The sequence below is a fragment of the Urocitellus parryii genome, chromosome 2 (assembly GCF_045843805.1).
Source record: "Urocitellus parryii isolate mUroPar1 chromosome 2, mUroPar1.hap1, whole genome shotgun sequence".
Taxonomy (NCBI): Eukaryota; Metazoa; Chordata; class Mammalia; order Rodentia; family Sciuridae; genus Urocitellus; species Urocitellus parryii.
In genome coordinates, this window is record NC_135532.1 from 218,634,801 (window position 1) to 218,652,017 (window position 17,217).

General features: G+C 47.5%; 1 protein-coding gene and 1 pseudogene across 1 annotated transcript in view; both read left to right on the forward strand.

Annotated features, from left to right (window-relative positions):
* Positions 1 to 17,217, forward strand: part of Dop1b (DOP1 leucine zipper like protein B) — a 104,539-nt gene that overhangs the window by 53,476 nt on the left and 33,846 nt on the right. The window contains exons 16-23 of the mRNA XM_077795051.1: positions 2,078 to 2,230; positions 2,868 to 2,968; positions 3,615 to 3,805; positions 8,892 to 10,515; positions 11,723 to 11,834; positions 12,528 to 12,716; positions 14,566 to 14,688; positions 16,844 to 16,978. Of these exons, the coding sequence (XP_077651177.1) occupies positions 2,078 to 2,230; positions 2,868 to 2,968; positions 3,615 to 3,805; positions 8,892 to 10,515; positions 11,723 to 11,834; positions 12,528 to 12,716; positions 14,566 to 14,688; positions 16,844 to 16,978 (2,628 nt within the window). The remainder of the gene's footprint in view (positions 1 to 2,077; positions 2,231 to 2,867; positions 2,969 to 3,614; positions 3,806 to 8,891; positions 10,516 to 11,722; positions 11,835 to 12,527; positions 12,717 to 14,565; positions 14,689 to 16,843; positions 16,979 to 17,217) is intronic.
* LOC113175982 (BRCA2 and CDKN1A-interacting protein pseudogene) lies at positions 4,149 to 6,481 on the forward strand (annotated as a pseudogene).

Genomic DNA, 17,217 nt, shown 5'->3' on the forward strand with positions numbered 1-17,217 from the left:
GCTGGGCACCCACACCAGTGCACCCCCACTGAGGAGAAGACACCACTCTGGAGGAAGAGGGCAGCTCCTTACCTGGGACAGCAGGGAGGACAGGGACAGTTTCTGCCCTCTGCCCCACTGACTCTTGGCCGTTCAGCTCACCACCACCATCCAGGGCTCCTGGGGTGTGCAGAGACCACACCTTTCCCAGCCCCTTTAGGAGCACCTGCCCCACTCCCACTGGATCATCTCCTTGGAAGAAATATGGATCCTGGGCCTGTGTTGCCTCTTCTTTAGATGCTAATCAGTAAGAGAGACTCAAACAAGATGGTTGTTACATTGTTTTCCACACTTTTCTATTTCAAGGTGATACTTTCCCTTCGCCAGGCATGGTAGAGCTTAGGAGGCTGAGGCAGGAGGATTGCAAGTTCAAGACTGGCCTCAGCAATTTAGCAAGACCCTGTCCCAAAATTTAAATGAAACAAAAAAGGGGCTGAAGCTGTTGCTCAGGGGTAAAGTGCTTGCCTCGCATGCATGAAGCACTGAGTTTGATCCTCAGCACCACATAAAAATAAATAAAGATATTGTGTGTTCATCTACAACTAAAAAAATATACATTAAAAAATATTTGAAAAAAAAAAGGAACGAAAAGGGCTGGGGATGTAGCTCAGTGGTAGAGTACCCCTGAGCTTAATTCCCCAGTACTAGGCGAATTTTAAAAATTTCCCCTCAAAATTTTCAGGAACTAGTATAGTGAGATTTCTATTTTATACATATTTGGGTTAGATTGTTACACAAAAGTTTAATTTCCTTGAAGTTTATTTTTAAACATGTATGCTAATTATTAAGTATTTGTTTTCATCTTTGTTCAAAAATAAATATTTTTGAATATTCCAGAAGAAATCTTTTTTTTTTTTAAAGAAAGAGGGAGGGGGAGAGAGAGAGAATTTTTTAATATTTATTTTTCAGTTTTTTCGGAGGACACAACATCTTTGTATGTGGTGCTGAGGATCGAACCCGGGCTGCACGCATGCCAGGCGAGCGCACCACCGCCTGAGCCACATCCCCAGCCCAGGAGAAATCTTTTATATATGCATTTGCCATAAGGGCTAGAAGGAGGGGATGGGATTCCTTTGCTTAGTTAGAAAGTCTTCAAAGTTTAATTGTAATTTGATCATTGGAAATTACTTTCCCCTAGAGAAAAAAATAAAAAAGTAATGGTTAGGGGCTCAAATTAGTCAGTAGTTAATTTATTGATTCGTGTCAGGAAGAGCTTTGTCAAATAGAAATAAATGAACCAAAAAAATGTTATGTGACCTAAAGTGTGCCTAGGATAGAGCAGTCTGAAATCTAAACTGTTTTCATGACCTGAAAGAACTCCCTCCTGTGAGTGGGGACCCAGCCTCGCTGGGTCAGGCAACTCCACTTGTTGTCCTTAGGACTTGGGAAGGGGCTGCAGCTGCTTGCAGACCCCTGTGTTTAAAAAGCTAAGATCAGGACTAGGGAGATGAACAGCTGGATTAGGGGTGCGATTTGGGTACTGACACTGAAGCAGGCTCCTGGGCAGAGAAGGGATGGACATGCTCGTCAGTTAGCACTGGCAAGCTGTGACTCTTCACCAGTGCTGCATGGGACTGGTTGGAGCCTGCCCACAAGGGTGGTGTACTCTGTGTTCAGCTGCAGACTGGGCCATCCTAATAGCTTCTTCGAAGCCACTGGGCTCCCTAGAGGGCATGTTTTGGCTTGCCAAGTGCTGGCACAAGCTGAGTCTTTGTGTTTACTGAGAAGCTCCAATACTTCAGATCCGCCTCTGGTCAGTTCCCTTCCTGAACGTGACATTTATATCTAGCTAAGAGCTGCAGTGCTTTTAGCCAGTCAGAAACCTCCAAATTTAACCAATAATGCTCCCTATTGCTGCAGGACTCCTGGTGGGTGCTGGCTTTGTTTTGTGTTAGTAATGTGCATCTGGGTGTTAAGGATTCTAGAACATTTAGCAAACATAAGTGAAAGCCAGCATGTTGGGCTGGGCATAGGCTGGTGGAAAGGAGCCGGTGTTGCCTGTGTTCACGCAGTCTCTGCCACCTTTTCTTTGTCCCAGAGGGTGGCCCGTGTGCTTTGGAATCAGCTCAACAAAGAGACCCGGGAGCATCACATCACCTGTGTGGAGCTATTCTACCGGCTGCACTGCCTGGCCCCAACAGCCAACATCTGCGAGGATATCATCTGCCACGCCCTCCTTGATCCTGATAAGGTGAGCCTTCAACCCAACCTGCCACCAGGCCCCTGCTGGGCCACCCTGCTCTATTTGCCCGAGGCAGACTCATATACCCCCAGCAAAGGCTTTCCAGCCCCATGGACTCCTGACTCAAGAGCAGAGCTCAGGGCCTGGAGGATCTCTGGGATCTCGAGCCACCCGCTTTAGAGTTCTGACAATGTGATTTGTGTCCTCCTATGTGAAGGCCACTAGGAGATCCGCACCAGCTGCCTAGCAGGGCTTGAGGGCTTCTGGGCTGTTGGCAAAAAGAGGCAGCTGCGGAATGTGTTGTCCTTTCAGAAGTTAAGTGTTGATGTGCAGCCTTGTTCCTTAAGGCCCTGAGCCTGGCACTTCCCCAGGGCGTGAGGAAGCAGCACTCTGCTTAGTCCTTGGACCACTGTTCTCGGGAGTGACCCGGACCCTGCTCAGGGGGAGTCTAGAATGTGCGCTCAGTACACAGCAGGAAAAGAGGGAGGAGGCCAATTTCTCTTCTCCCACTGGCCAAGTGCCGCATGAAAACACAGTCCCTTGGAGGAGACAGGGCACTCACTTGTTATTGAGACGAGATTCACCGTGGCTGAGAACAGCATCCGTTTATACCACCAAGCTCCTCACCCTTTCTTTTCTGACCAAGGGAACAAGGTTGGAAGCTCTGTTCAGGTTTTCTGTGATCTGGCACCTGACGAGAGAGATCCAAGGCAGCCGAGTGACGTCCCACAACCGCTCCTTCGATAGGTGAGGTGGTGGGTGCCACGGAGACTCAGAGGCTCCTGGTCTGCTGGGGATGTAGGGCGGGTGAAGCTGAAAACTGAACCCCTGCATGTGAATCGGCCCTGCCATGGCGCCCATGGTCCTCTGAGGGAAATTAGCTGGAAATGTGAGCACAGTGAAGAATTTTCTTGGTTTGGGGAGGAATGAGGAAGCTCAGCGTGCCTTAGTCACCAGTGGAGCTTTTCCAGCTGACTCCCATGGGAGGACTTTCTGGGGCGGTGCAGAGAGTCCAGACCTCGCCTGGGACGCTCTCCACACTGTGCATACAGTGGTGCAGCCGACCACCTTCAGGAGTGAGTTTTATTGCAGGCACATTCTGCTACACTTTGCTTTCTTCAAGTGCCCCACTGTCTCTGAGGTGGTGGCTGTGAGGCCGGCACACAGCACTGGGGTGAGGCTTGGGCTTCAGAGCATTAGGAGCTCCCCGCATCATTCTAACAGGAAATGGAGGTTGCACCACCTTGCCCTCCTCTGCCTGGTCTGTGACCAGATTGCTGAAGCTTCCTGGGGTGGGTGTCCCTGTTGCTGACAGTGAGTGCCCAGTGTGCACACCAGGACTGGCAGGCAGGGCAGCAGGGTGTGGACTTGGTGGTGTCACCTCTGCGTGCAGGTCCTTGTTCGTCGTGCTGGACAGCCTGGCCTGCACGGATGGTGCCATTAGTGCAGCGGCCCAGGGCTGGCTGGTGCGTGCACTGTCCCTGGGGGACGTGGCACGGATCCTTGAGCCTGTGCTCCTGCTGCTGCTCCAGCCCAAAACCCAGAGGACCTCCATCCACTGCCTCAAGCAGGAGAACTCAGCTGGTGAGTGGGCTTTGCAGGGTCCTGGGCACAGGAGGGAGGGGCTTGGCTGCCTGTTGTCACGGTTTAGGGACTTAGACCCACTTGACGGTTTTGCTAGATTCAGGTAGTGTGAAAATACCTTATAAACTTTTGGGGACTTTGACAGTTTAAGACCATGGAACTAGAACTTAAAACTACTTACTAGTTAGTGGGTGTTTTAGTTGGCTTTTTTATTGCTATGACCAAAAGACCTGACAAGAACAATTCTAGAGGAGGAAAAGGTTACTTGGAGCTCACAGTTTCAAAAGTCTCAGTCCATAGATTGCTGGCTCCATTGCTCTGGGCCTGAGTAAGGCAGAGCATCATGGTGGAAAGGTGTGCAGATGAAAAGCAGCTCAAGACATGGCAATTGGGAAGCAGAGAGAGGGTCAGAGCTCCCTGCACCACAGACAAAATATACACCCCAAAGGCATGCCCACTGCCATGATCCATCTTCTCCAGCCACATCCTATCTGCTTACAGTTACCACCCAGCTGATCCCTATCAGGTGCCTCCAGAGCTACACTTGCACTGTTTGGCCAACTCACGGCTGTGCAACCAGGCGCCAGGTGAGGTGTACGTATACTAGGTAGCACTTCGGCCAGATCTGCCACCAGCTTCTGGGAGCAGGATAGTTCGGTGGCCTCCAGATATGAGTGGCTGAAAGTGTACAAGTATAACCTGGTCAGGTATACTTTATCCATGAAAGCGTCTTACTGTGAACCTTTAACTACAAGGTAAATGGGTTTTTTCCTGACTGTTCTCTTAAGGTACTTGGAGCTGTTGAGTTCTGTTGATCAGCTGTCAGAAAGGCAGACCTAATACACCTTGTTGTACCCAGAATTTACAGAGGCCTCTTAGAGGAGTCTTCTTTTTCTTCTTTGTTTTTGTAGTAGTGAGGATTGAACCCAGGGCCTCATGCATGCTAGGTAAGCATGGTACTACTGAGTTACATCCCAAGCCCTTTTTTATTTTTACTGTTTGAGACAGGGTTTCAATGCGTTGCCAGAGCTGGCTTCAAACTTGAAATCGTCCTGCCTCAGACTGCCAAGTCACAGGGATCACAGGCGTGTGCCACTGAGCCTGGCTCAGAAACATTATTTTTTTTCCCCAGAAACATTTTTAACACAAATTTAAAATAAGGAAAGAAAAGGAAATCTTTAGAAACCTAGCCAGTTCGTTAAACTACAATGGTTGGTGCTTCATGCAGAGTAACTAATATTACCTGCTCATTTGTTGTGATTCAGACTTTGCAGTGTTCTAAGGATGGCTTGGAGCCCTGAGTCAGTTTGTGGAGCTCACTGGTTGTGGGGTCCGTTGGTCCAGGGGTGCTTCTCAGGGAGGACAAGCCCCTCCCCTGAGTGAGCGACATGGAGGTGGCCTCCTGTCCCTGCAGGGTCTTTGCCTGAACCTATAAGCTCTGGTTTTCCTTTTGAAAGGAAAGCTGGCTGCCTTCTCAAACAGGAGACATTTATGATCGTTCCACAGTCTAAGAAAGGAAAACTGAAAGTATGAACTAAGCATCTTCTTAAAAGTTTGGCTACAATTCATGTCCACTCCATTTTTTAGTGTTTGTCTTTTTAAGAGAAAAGTTCTGGCTTGACACTTGTTTGGGTTTCGCAAGTCTCCCAGCACGGCCTCCTGCTTCCTTACTCTGTCTTCTGCCAACCAGCTGCAGGGGCCTGAATGGTCTGCTGCCTCCTGATCCAACTGGACATCTTTGCTCTGTCTTTTCTTTCCCTGGAAGAAACAAGAAGTACAGATTGTTCCAGGCCACACCGGACAAGGAGAAAGGGGAAGACGAAATCAAGGATGAGGACGAAGACGCTGAGGTTGTTGTCAAGGAAGTGAATACAGAATTTGAAGCTTATTTCCTGGCAGATAATGATTATGACGGAATTCAGAAGTTACTGCAGCAGCTTTTCCTAACGGCTCCTGTGAACACTGCAGAGCTAACAGGTCTTTTCATTGAGCAAAGCCATATTGGGAGAGTGATTAGCAAACAAATGTTTCAGAAAACAGAGATGATGATGTGATAGTGATGAAATTTTTGGTTTCATAGCCTTTTTAAATTTAACTGAAAGAAAGGGTACTCAGTGTACTGAACAAATTAAAGGGTTATTTCTAAGCTTCTGTGAGAAGAACTGTGAAAAGAGCCTGGTTGAACAGCTGGACAAGCTTTTAAAGGACACCACCAAGCCTGCAGGCTTTCTCCTAAGCAGAAGATTCATTAATGTCCCTCAGATGGCTCTGCTCGTGCACCAGCAGTTTCAGAAAGAACGAGCAGAGTCACACAAAACTAAGAAGCCACGTGGGAAGTGCTCCTCATACTTCTGATTAGTAAGACATTTGTGGAAGCAGGAAAAAACAATTCCAAAGAGAGATGGAACAACCGGAAGGACAAATGTAAATGTTTGCAAATGCAGAGGAAGAGTTTTTCTATGGGAAGGCCGTCGTGAAGTTCAACTACTGAGCGCCAGAGGAGAGCGACGAGCACCTGGGAGGCAGGTGGTCTTCAATGATAAACCCATGGAGCCCTTGCCAACTGCGGTGTTAATTCCAGATAGCGAGACGAGTGCAGTCACGGGTAAACTGAAAGAAAGTCTGTCTGTCCAGCCAGCACGTTTTTCACGGACACTGATGGGGTTATTTTTATAAAATTACCAGAAAACCCAGTGGAGATTTATTGAAAACCACATGATTTTATTCAGATTCAAGTCCTTTACAAAGAGCAGGGTTCTTTTCCACGTGCCTGTGATGTATTACAAAATATCTCTTTTTTTGGTCAATTATGAATGGTTGACTAAAAACTCCTACCAATGAGTGGGTTGTGGCTCAGTGGCAGAGCACTTGCCTAGCATGTGTGAGGCACTGGGTTCAAACCTCAGCACCAAATAAACATAAACAAAATAAAGATACTGTGTCCATCTACAACTTAAAAAAAAAAAAGTTGAGTAGTAATTTGAAGAATTCAATAAAAATCCTAATATTTTTATTTAAAAAGAAAGAAACCAGGAGTGCACTGCCCACCCCAATCTTACCTACATAATCCTGTAGAAATCTATTTTTAGAATATTACTATGTACTTCCACTGGCTCATGGATTTCTATCTCATCCTTCCTCCTTTCTTAGTCTTGCTTAGTGTTCATGGCACAGATATGTTGAATTCTGTTTAATAAAAATGTTTGCAGGGCTGGGGTTGTGGCTCAGTGGTAGAGCACTTGCCTGGCATGTGTGAGGCCCTGGGTTCAATCATCAGCACCACATATAAATAAATAAAAATAAAAGATCCATTTACAACTAAAAAATATTTAAAAAAAAAAAATGTTTGGCACCAGGCTGGGTGTGGTGGCCGGCACACAGCTGTAATCCAAGTGACTTGGGAGGCTGCAGCAGGATTGCAGGTTCCAGGCCAGCCTCAGCAATTTAGAGAGAACTTGACTCAAAAAATAGAAAGGACTGGGGATGTGGCTCAGTGGTAAAGCATTCCTGGGTTCAGTCCTCTGTACTTAAAAAAAAAAAAAAAAAAAAAAAGCACTGAGGCTGTAGCTTAATGGTAGAGCACCTGACTAGCATGGGCAAAGCCCTGGGTTCCATCCCCAGTACCACATACCCACACACGAATCTTCAGCAATATCAAATAATTTTGGCTTTCCATATCTTTTTCAAAGAGAATTGAATATTTAGAAGTACTCTATATTTTCTGATTAAGAAGTGCTATTGTGCTTATTTTTTAAATTAGAATTAATGAGGAAGTAAAGGCATGAATGGAAATCCCTGGTAGTACCAGTCCCTAGAGCTGGTTCTGATGAAGGTGAGGCAGATCCTCTTCAGTCTCTCTCACTCTTACAGATGCTCTCCCCAAAGGCTCTTTCACAGAGTGTTCTGCATCTTGATTCTTCCTCTATGTGTCCTACACATTGCTCCTCTGAGCACATGTAAATGAATGTTTTAGGGGCTGGGGATGAAGCTCAGTGTTAGAGTGCTTGCCTACCTTGTGCAAGGGCCTGTGTCAATCCCTAGCCCTGAAAAATATTTTAATTAAAAAGGGGAATGTATTGTTTTTCTTTTTTCTTTTAGTACTGGGGAGTGAATCCAAGGTTGCTCAACCACTGAGCCACATCCCCATCCCTTTTTATCTTTTATTTATTTAAAAAAAAATTTTGTAGATGTTGACAGAACTTTATTTTATTCATTTATTTATATGCAGTGCCGAGAATCAAACCCAGTGCCTCACACAGGCCAGGCAAGTGCTCTACCACTGAGCCACAACCATAGCTCCCCCTTTTACTTTTTGGGACAGGGTCTTGCTCAGTTGCTGAGAGCCTTGCTAGGTTGCTGAGGCTGGCCTCGAGCTACTGGAATTACAGGTGTGTGCCACTGTACCTGACTGGGAACAGTGGTCTGTTGCGTGCATGTACCCGATATGTTCAGTGAGCCCTTCTCTGTGGGTCTTCAGCTTGCAGTCCAGCGTATCTTCACACAAGACATTTCACAGAACACCCTTATCCTCATAGTTTTGCCAATATTTCTGTAGGATACATTTCTGGAAAGGGACTTCCTGGGACAAAATCATAGTATTTTTTTCAGATTGTCTTCCCCCAAAAGTTGTGATAACTGAAATTTATTATGCTGTCCCATCTTTAAACTTAAAAAAAAAAAAAACAAACAAACAAACAAAAAAAAACTGCCTGCTTTCCTTGGTCTGTCTAGACTTTGGTGGTATATTTGATGGGGGGACTTTATTAATGTTGATCTTTCTGCTGGGTGTCGCACACCTATAATCCCAGTGGCTGGGAGGCTGAGGCAGGAGGGCCACAAGTTCAAGACCAGCCTCAGCAACTTAATAAGGCCCTCAGCAACTTAGCAAGACCCTATCTCTAAATAAAATATAAAAAAGGACTGGGGATGTGGCCCAGTGGTTAAGGGCCCCTGGCTGGGTTCAATCCTTGGTCCAAAAGAAAAAAAAAATCTACCTTTCTGATTTTAAGACAAAAACTGCCCCAGGACAAGTTTATCATTGCTGACTCTTATGTTCTAAAGCCATTTGTCACTTTGTGATTCCCAGAGGACTTGCATCGCTGGTTTATCAGAAAGAAACCCTCCTTCAAAGGGACAGGTGGGGCACCCGAGCTTCAGGAAGCCCCTGAAGAACAGCTCCCCCTCAACCAGTTCACCACCGTTGATCGAGAAGCCATCTGGGCTGAAGTGGAGAAAGAACCAGAGAAGTGCCCTCCCAGAGGTGAGCTGAGTGATGAAGACTTGCCCTACTACGTGGACCTCCCGGACAGGATGGGCCCCGGTGCCCCAGACAGCAGTGAGCACACAGAATCGGCAGATACAAGCTCTGGCCACACGGACAGCGAGAACACATCCACCTTCTCGTCCCCCTCCCACGACCCGCAAGAGCTGAGCCATGAGGAGAACTGCTGTGCCCCCATCCCCATGGGGGGCAGGGTGTACCCCAAGCGCTCAGCCTTGCTGGCAGCCTTCCAGCCAGAGAGCTTCAAGTCCAGTGCCAAATTGAGCCTGGTGCGGGCAGACTCGGACAAGACCCAGGCCTCAGAGTCCTTCTCCAGTGACGAGGAGGCCGACTTGGAGCTGCAGGCCCTCACCACGTCTCGGCTGCTGAAGCAGCAGAGGGAGAGGCAGGAGACACTGCAGGCCTTGTTTAAGCACATCCTGCTCTACCTGCAGCCCTATGACTCCCGGCGGGTTCTGTACGCCTTCTCTGTGTTGGAGGCCGTGCTCAAAACCAATCCAAAGGAGTTTATCGAGGCCGTGTCCAAGACCAGCATGGACACCAGCTCCACAGCACACCTCAACCTCATCTCCAACCTACTCGCGCGCCACCAGGAGGCCCTCATTGGCCAGAGTTTCTACGGAAAGCTCCAGACCCAGGCCCCCAACGTGTGCCCCCACTCTCTGCTGATCGAGCTCCTCACCTACCTCTGCCTGAGCTTCCTGCGCTCCTACTACCCCTGCTACTTGAAGGTCTCCCACCGAGACATCCTCGGCAACCGGGACGTGCAGGTCAAAAGCGTTGAGGTTCTGATTAGAATAATGACACAGCTGGTCTCAGTGGCCAAGTCCTCAGAAGGGAAGAACGTGGACTTCATCCACAGCCTCCTGCAGAGGTGCAAGGTCCAGGAGTTCGTCCTGCTCTCACTGTCAGCGTCCATGTACACCAGCCAGAAGCGCTATGGCCTGGCCACCGACCGGGGCAGGGCCCTGCTAGAGGACAGTGTCTTTGAGGAGAGTCTCATCAACCTGGGGCAGGACCAGATCTGGAGCGAACATCCGCTGCAGATCGAGCTGCTTAAGCTCCTGCAAGCACTCATCGTCCTGGAGCACCATCTGGGCCAGGGCCAGGAGGAGGCCGAAAGCCAGCCGACCCTATCCAGGGAGTGGCAGAGGGCCCTGAACTTCCAGCAGGCCATCGGTGCCATGCAGTATGTGCAGCCGCACCCCCTCACCTCCCAGGGCCTGCTGGTCTCAGCCGTGGTGAGAGGCCTACAGCCCGCCTATGGCTACGGCATGCACCCTGCCTGGGTGAGCCTGGTCACACATTCCTTGCCTTACTTTGGAAAGTCCCTGGGATGGACCGTAACACCCTTTGTTGTCCAGATTTGCAAAAATTTGGACGAGCTGGTCAAGCAATATGAAAGCGAGTCCGTGAAGCTCTCCATAAGGTACGTTTAACTCTGAGGCCTCTTACTACTCTGATGACGGTTCTGTAATGGACAATTTGCTGTGGATGCCAGTTGGAGCATAAGACAGTCTAATCCAAACCCCTTTAGTGTTGTCAAGAGGGATAGCAAAGAACTGAATGTTCAGATCCTTTAATTCCCCACAGCTTCCCAGGCTAGCTCAGTGCTGCCAGCAAGTCATTTACTGTCATTTTTGCAAAACAGAAATAAAAACATGAGTCGTCTTCACAGAAACCCTAAGACACCTTAAACCATTTCCCCAATAACTGAATATAAAATAGCACCAAAACGCATATCATTCCTATGATGGTCTTTCATTGTGAGAGCTCTCTGGCTGCTTTGTTTATTGTGGGGAAGGTGGCTCAGAAAATACACCAAGTACCGGTTTTTTGGTTTGTTTGGTTTTTTTTTTTTATAATTTTTTTATTTGTAGATGGACACAATATCTTTATTTATTTACTTACTTTTTTGTGGTGCTGAGGATTGAACCCAATGCCTCATGCATTCGAGACAATTGCTCTACCACTGCTGAGCCACAAACCACCCAGCCCTCAAGTCCCAGTTTTATCCAAATTGAAGAGTCTTTACTTAGCCGGCTGGCTGGTGACTGCCCCCTGCAGGACCCATGACTATCTCTGCAAGGAACAGCCCCAAGCCTGAGCATTTTAGGATATTTAAAGGCAAAAACTACATCTGGGTTGATGTAGCTACAAGCAATAGGTACAGAAGCTGAATTGGGCAGTTAGTGAGACAATGCAGTGGGTACATTGGTATTTCCCACTCCCACAGGACTTTCCAGGTCTGCATAGCAGCAAGCAAACAGAGAGAAGGGGGTCAAAATGACCCTAGTTCAGTATACATTAGAGAATGGTTACTAAGATCTAGACAGTGATCTCTGACAAGATACATTGCCCAAGAAAAGTGGAAACCAAGGAGAACAATTTTACATTGTATAAGAATTGCTGTTTTTTGTTGCCAAGTGTGTTATGCAGGTAATTATTAATGGGTACAGAGGCGGGGCTTTCCCAGGGAGAAGCATTCTTACATGATGTGGAGTCCCAAGGTAAAATGGAGTCTGTGTGGTCACTGCCCATAGAGCCTGGCCCATAGCATTTGTATGTAGGGTTACAAACCTTTATGGCCTTATTCTCAAAAATTCTCAAAACCAGTTCTTGTTTCTTCACCAAAGCACAACCTCCAAGAAGGAAAACATTTCTCCGGATTATCCACTCACGCTTTTGGAAGGTCTGACAACCATTAGTCATTTTTGTCTTTTGGAACAACCCAACCAGAGCAAAAAGGTACATTTCCCACCCTAAATTCAAGGCAGTTTTCACATGTTGCTTTGTCTTCATCATGTTATGATTATTTGGAGTAAGTTAAACGTATGTGAGTAATGTACACATGAAGTCATGCATCTGTATGCAAATTATGTGTGACGCAAACATGTATGCAAATGCTTGCATGTGGTACAAATGTGTGGGCAAATGCATGCATGTACATCATGCAAACATGTAGTGTGTTGCTATGTAGATGATGTGGCTAGGGACCCCCATGCACGGGCTCCTTCAACCCTTTCCCGCTGTCCCAGCAGTTACCATATGGGATAAAGCGTAAAGCTTTAAAGATTGATTTTAAATTTACAAATGTGTGTTTTGTTTTGTTTTGTTTTGTTTTGTTTTAAACGCATCTTTTACTTGCTGTCATGGTGTTCTTGAAATCTGAGGGTAAGACGTTGTAGCTGTTTTGGCCCTCACTGGGATTAAATCCTAGACAACATCCGGTGCTTTGGTTGAATGATTTGAAGTGTGTCATTTGTAGGGTTGGCCTCCCAGCTGTCTCTCTTTGAAAGAAGCCAAGTGTTGTCTGGTTGCGGGAATCACACTGCCTGGAGGGGGCCAGGGGCCCACCAACCCCAAGGCACCACTGCCCCAGGAAAAGGCAAACATCACTGCTGGGCTGAGTCTCATCTCAATTTCCCTTCTGACTCTCAGACCTCTGCCGCCAGCGATCCTGCCAGCTTGAGAAATGCCAGGAATGCCATTTTGGAAGAGCTGCCTCGCATCGTGAACACCATGGCCCTTCTCTGGAATGTTCTCAGAAAGGAGGAGACTCAAAAGAGACCTGTGGATCTCCTGGGAGCCACAAAAGGATCCTCTTCTGTTTACTTTAAAACCACCAAAGTGAGAAAGGCCTTTCTCTGCCATCACTTACTTTGTCTTGTATTGGCCCACAAAAGAATTCTTATGTATAGGAAGGCGAACACAGATAATGCCAGTAGATCCCAGGTGGAAGTCGGAAGTGGGCAGCTCCACTTTGTTCATTTGTGAATATGCATGAAACAAGGCAGCATAAATGGCTTCAAGGGTATTCAAGTACTCAGTGAGCCTCTAGGGAATTTCTGCTAAAACACTGCTTCCTTCTGTGCTCAGCTCTTAGCAGTACCTTTGAAACATGGCACATCAGGTCACCTTGGAGTCTTTTTAAATTAAATTGGCAGCACACAACCCAGAACATCTCCCTGGGTTTTCGCTTCTCCTTCTGGGCACAGGTCCTGGCCCCTGACGACCTCTGGCACTGTGTTGAGTGGCTTAGAATTGCCTGCTGCAGCTGCTGTCAGTCCAGTGCCCCAGAAGCCACACGTGGCCTCTCCTTACACACAGCACTCGGGTTCTTCCATCCTGCATTCCTTCATTTAGGTGCAATGAAGCACAGGATCCAGAATGTTCTGTTGGTTACAAGGCTGCCCTGCAGGGGAATTCTGATGTAGTTCAAGCTACCAAGGAACCTGCCCTAAAAAGTTTCAAAAAACCCTTTGCACTGGGCCTGTCTGAGCCTATTTCTTCGTCTGTGAGACAAGGTTATGGTTAGTGTTCTGTCCCGTGGGTAGAAAGATTAATGATAGTAATGGGGAGTGCTTATTGAACACTCGCTCTCACCCTCCCCGAAGCCCCCAGGGCAGTGGACTGGGACTCCCAGTTATCTCTCTAGAGAGGAAACCTGCTAGAATGGAGAGGACACCTCTGTTCAGGTTCAGTTGTGTCTGATGTGAAATAAATATGGGGAGTAAGTTCACAGCACCCAGCAGTCATTCCTATGCCTGCTGACGTGTGCCAGGCCCTGTTATGCACGTGGAGGAGACACGAGGCCCCTGCCCTTGTGGCAAAGACGAGGACCAATGATGAGGGGAAGCCGCTTCAAGGAGAGACAGGCTGCTGTGACAGCGTGTAACAGGAACTGGACTTGGTCTGAAGTTACCTGGCAGAGGCTAAGCAGACTCCAGGTAGGAGGAGTTAGCGAGAGTGGAGCATTTCAGGCCTGGGAACTCTGAGTCTGCAAAGCAAGAAACAGCCGAGGAGCAGAAAATCCACAAGGACCAAAGGGAGAGAGCTGGGTGACATCCAGAGCCAGGAACAGTGTATTTTAAACTGTTTTAATAATACATTGGTTAAATAGTTCTTAATGGAAAGTCAGCTTTCCACATGGCCATAAGCCAGCCCCAGCTGCAGGAGGCCCGCTCAGGCCACGGTTCCTAGGTGCAAAGCGATGGCCGGGCCTCCTGGGTTCCTCTCCCTGACTCTGGAAGTTTTGCATGACTTCTTCAAGACTCATCCAGGGATGGGGTATGGCTCAATGGTGAAACCCTTGCCTAACATGTGCAGGGCCCTGGATTCCATCCCTAGCAACATAAAAAATAAAAATAAGATGGCACTCTGCTCACAGCTGGGGGCCATAGACATCATCTCCTGAGACTCTGATCACCTCAGCTTAACGCAGCTGACTGTGCCCTCCACCCTGGCCAAGCATTGAGCCTGCGTGGGAGGCACACCCCCATCACACACCCAACTTCTTGGAGGGGGACTCCTGACCTTCCTCTTCCTGGGATCCACCAGCTATGAAGTGTCTCAGGATGGTATTGGGACACTAATGTGACAGGTCCTGCTCTCTGTGCTTACAGTAGGTGGTGGCCAAATGTATCTTACATGAGAGCCCTGATATTTTTCTGCAATCATTTTGTTTTCTATTTTCTAGACCATAAGACAGAAGATTTTGGACTTCTTAAACCCCTTGACTGCCCCCCTTGGGGTTCAGCTGATAGCAGCAGTTGCAGCTGTGTGGAGCAGAAAGAAGGCTCAGCGGCACAGTAAGACAAAGGTAGGGTGAGTGGTGGGAGGGGTACACTTACTGCACAAGGAAGCACCTGAGGCTGGGCATGGTGTACACACCTGTACTCCCAGCCACTCAGGCTGAGGCAGGAGGACCTCAAGTTCAAGGCCAGTATGGGCAATTTAGGGAGACCCTGTCTTAAAATAAAGAGGGCTGGGGAGATAGCTTAGTGATAGAGTGCCCCTGAGTTTGATCCCCAATACCAAAAAAAAAAAAAGAAAAAAAGAAAACAAGGAAGAAACGCTGGGGGGTTGGAATCACAGGTGATGTTGCATGTCAAATGGGAAAACCATTGAGTTAACTTCACCCTTTTAAATGCCTCAGTTAATACAGCCACATTTCAATATGGGTTTGGGGTGGGGGGAGCCCACCTCTGCCTTCTGCTTTCTGATATACCTACAATGGTGTGGACAACATGTCCTTTTTTATCAGTGCATATTAATTATATGAAATAACAAGGTTCACTGTAGCAGGATCCTACATGCACATACTTTGATCATGTCCTAGCCCTGCCCCCCACCCTCCTCTCCCTACCCTCCTGGTCCCCTGACCTATTCTCTAATAGTCCCCTTCAACTCTCCATAACAGGTACATTTTATGGAATTTAAAAACCACCCATGAACCTGCCACCTGGCTTAAGAAATGGCTCATTGCCCTCCTATGAAGGCTGCTGTGGGTTATTTATTCCTTGGTGCTAGTTACAGGTCACCACTTTTTTTTTTTTTTTTTTTGGTACCAGGGATTGAACCCAGGGGTGTTTAACCACTGAACCATGTCCTCAGCCCTTTTTTTTTTTTTTTTAATAGAGACAGGGTCTTGCTGAGTTGCTAAGTGCCTATCTGCTGAGGCTGGCTTTGAACCAGTGATCCTCCTGCCTCAGCTTCCTGAATTGCTGGGATTATAGGCATGTGCCACTGCACCTGGCATCACCACTTTTTTAATGTGTAAAAATATCACTTGTCCACAACAGTAAAGAAAAACGACGCTGTCATTCCTTATGCATTTTGTCCGTGAACTCATGGGTCGTGTAGTCCTCCAGGACTCGGTTTACCTCCTTCTAAAAGGTCAGCACATTCCTTGTTCTACCTGGGACCTCCCTCAGAGAGGAAGGCCTACGCTGGAAACCCCACAGTGTTCCTGGCTCCATGGTCAGGGCAGGCTCCTGCTCTGAGGAAGAGCCAGGTGTTGGGTCCCCAGGTCACCCTCCATAGCACCTGTGGGATGCTTCACAGGTTCTTTAGCATATCAGAAGAACCAGGACTTCCTGGAGGTTGGCACCTATATTGCCCTTTTATTTTATTTATTTAGTACCAGAGATTGAACCCAGGGGTGCTTAACCACTGAGCCACATCCCCAGCCCTTTTTAAATTTTTTTTATTTTAAGACAGGATCTCAACAAGTTGCTTAGGGCCTTGCTAAATTGCTGAAGCTGGCTTTGAACATGCAGTCCTCCTGCCTCAGCCTCCCGAGCCCCTGGGATTTCAGGCCTCTGCTTATGTCACCCTTTTAGATAAACACGTTATCTTTTTAACTGAGGAGAAGAGAAAGTATTACCAAGGGGTTCTTTTTTTTTTTTTTTTAGTTTTTAAAAATATTTTTATTTTATTTATCTTTTATATGGTGCTGAGGATCAAACCCAGGGCCTTGCATGCACTAGGCGAGGACTCTACCGCTGAGCCACAACCCCAACCCCACCAGGGGTTCTTTAAAACTTACAATACCAAAAGACAGGCTGTAAGAGATGGAGGGTTAGATTGGAAAAAGAACTGAGAGAGGGTCATAGCCTCCATTCCTCTTCCCAGCATAAGGAAGCCATTCTCAATTTCAGTTTGTGGGGGGAAAATTCAGTCCGTTTCCCCACACCCTCAGCCCCTAAAATACTTTCTCATTTCAGACATAACAGTATTACTCCAGCATCCACTGCAGCTTTTATCCCTGATTTATATTTCTGTGGCTATTGCTTAACTCACTCTAGTCCCACAAATGAAGCCCTTTACCCAAAATAGGAAACAAATAGGAAATATTTGTTCAAATAATTAAAGCAAATTTCTCTCTCTGGGAACAGCTACCCTAACATACATTTTGTGTGTCATTTATTTTTGTTTTTTCTCAAACTTTCAAGGAATTCTTTTTTTCTCTGCAGATAGTCCCAGTGGCAAGTGCATCCCAGCTCACCCTTGTGGACTTGATCTGTGCGCTCAGCACCCTGCAGACGGACACAGTGCTGCACCTGGTGAAGGAGGTGGTGAAGAGGCCACTGCAGATCAAAGGGGACGAGGTGAGAAGCCCAGGAATACTGCTCCTGTAGGGGAAGGGTTTGGGCTTCATTAGGATTTGTGCAGCAAGGACTAAAGGAGAGCAGCAGGTAGGGTGAGCGACAAGCAGGGGCTCCGGCAGAGTCGGGGAAGGTGGGAAGGTACAGAATACCACGTAGAACTGGGCAGCTGGCGGATGAGGGCTGCTGGGTTTGCTGATGGCTGCTCAGGGTGGGTAGGCTCCTACCTTACCAGAGACTGG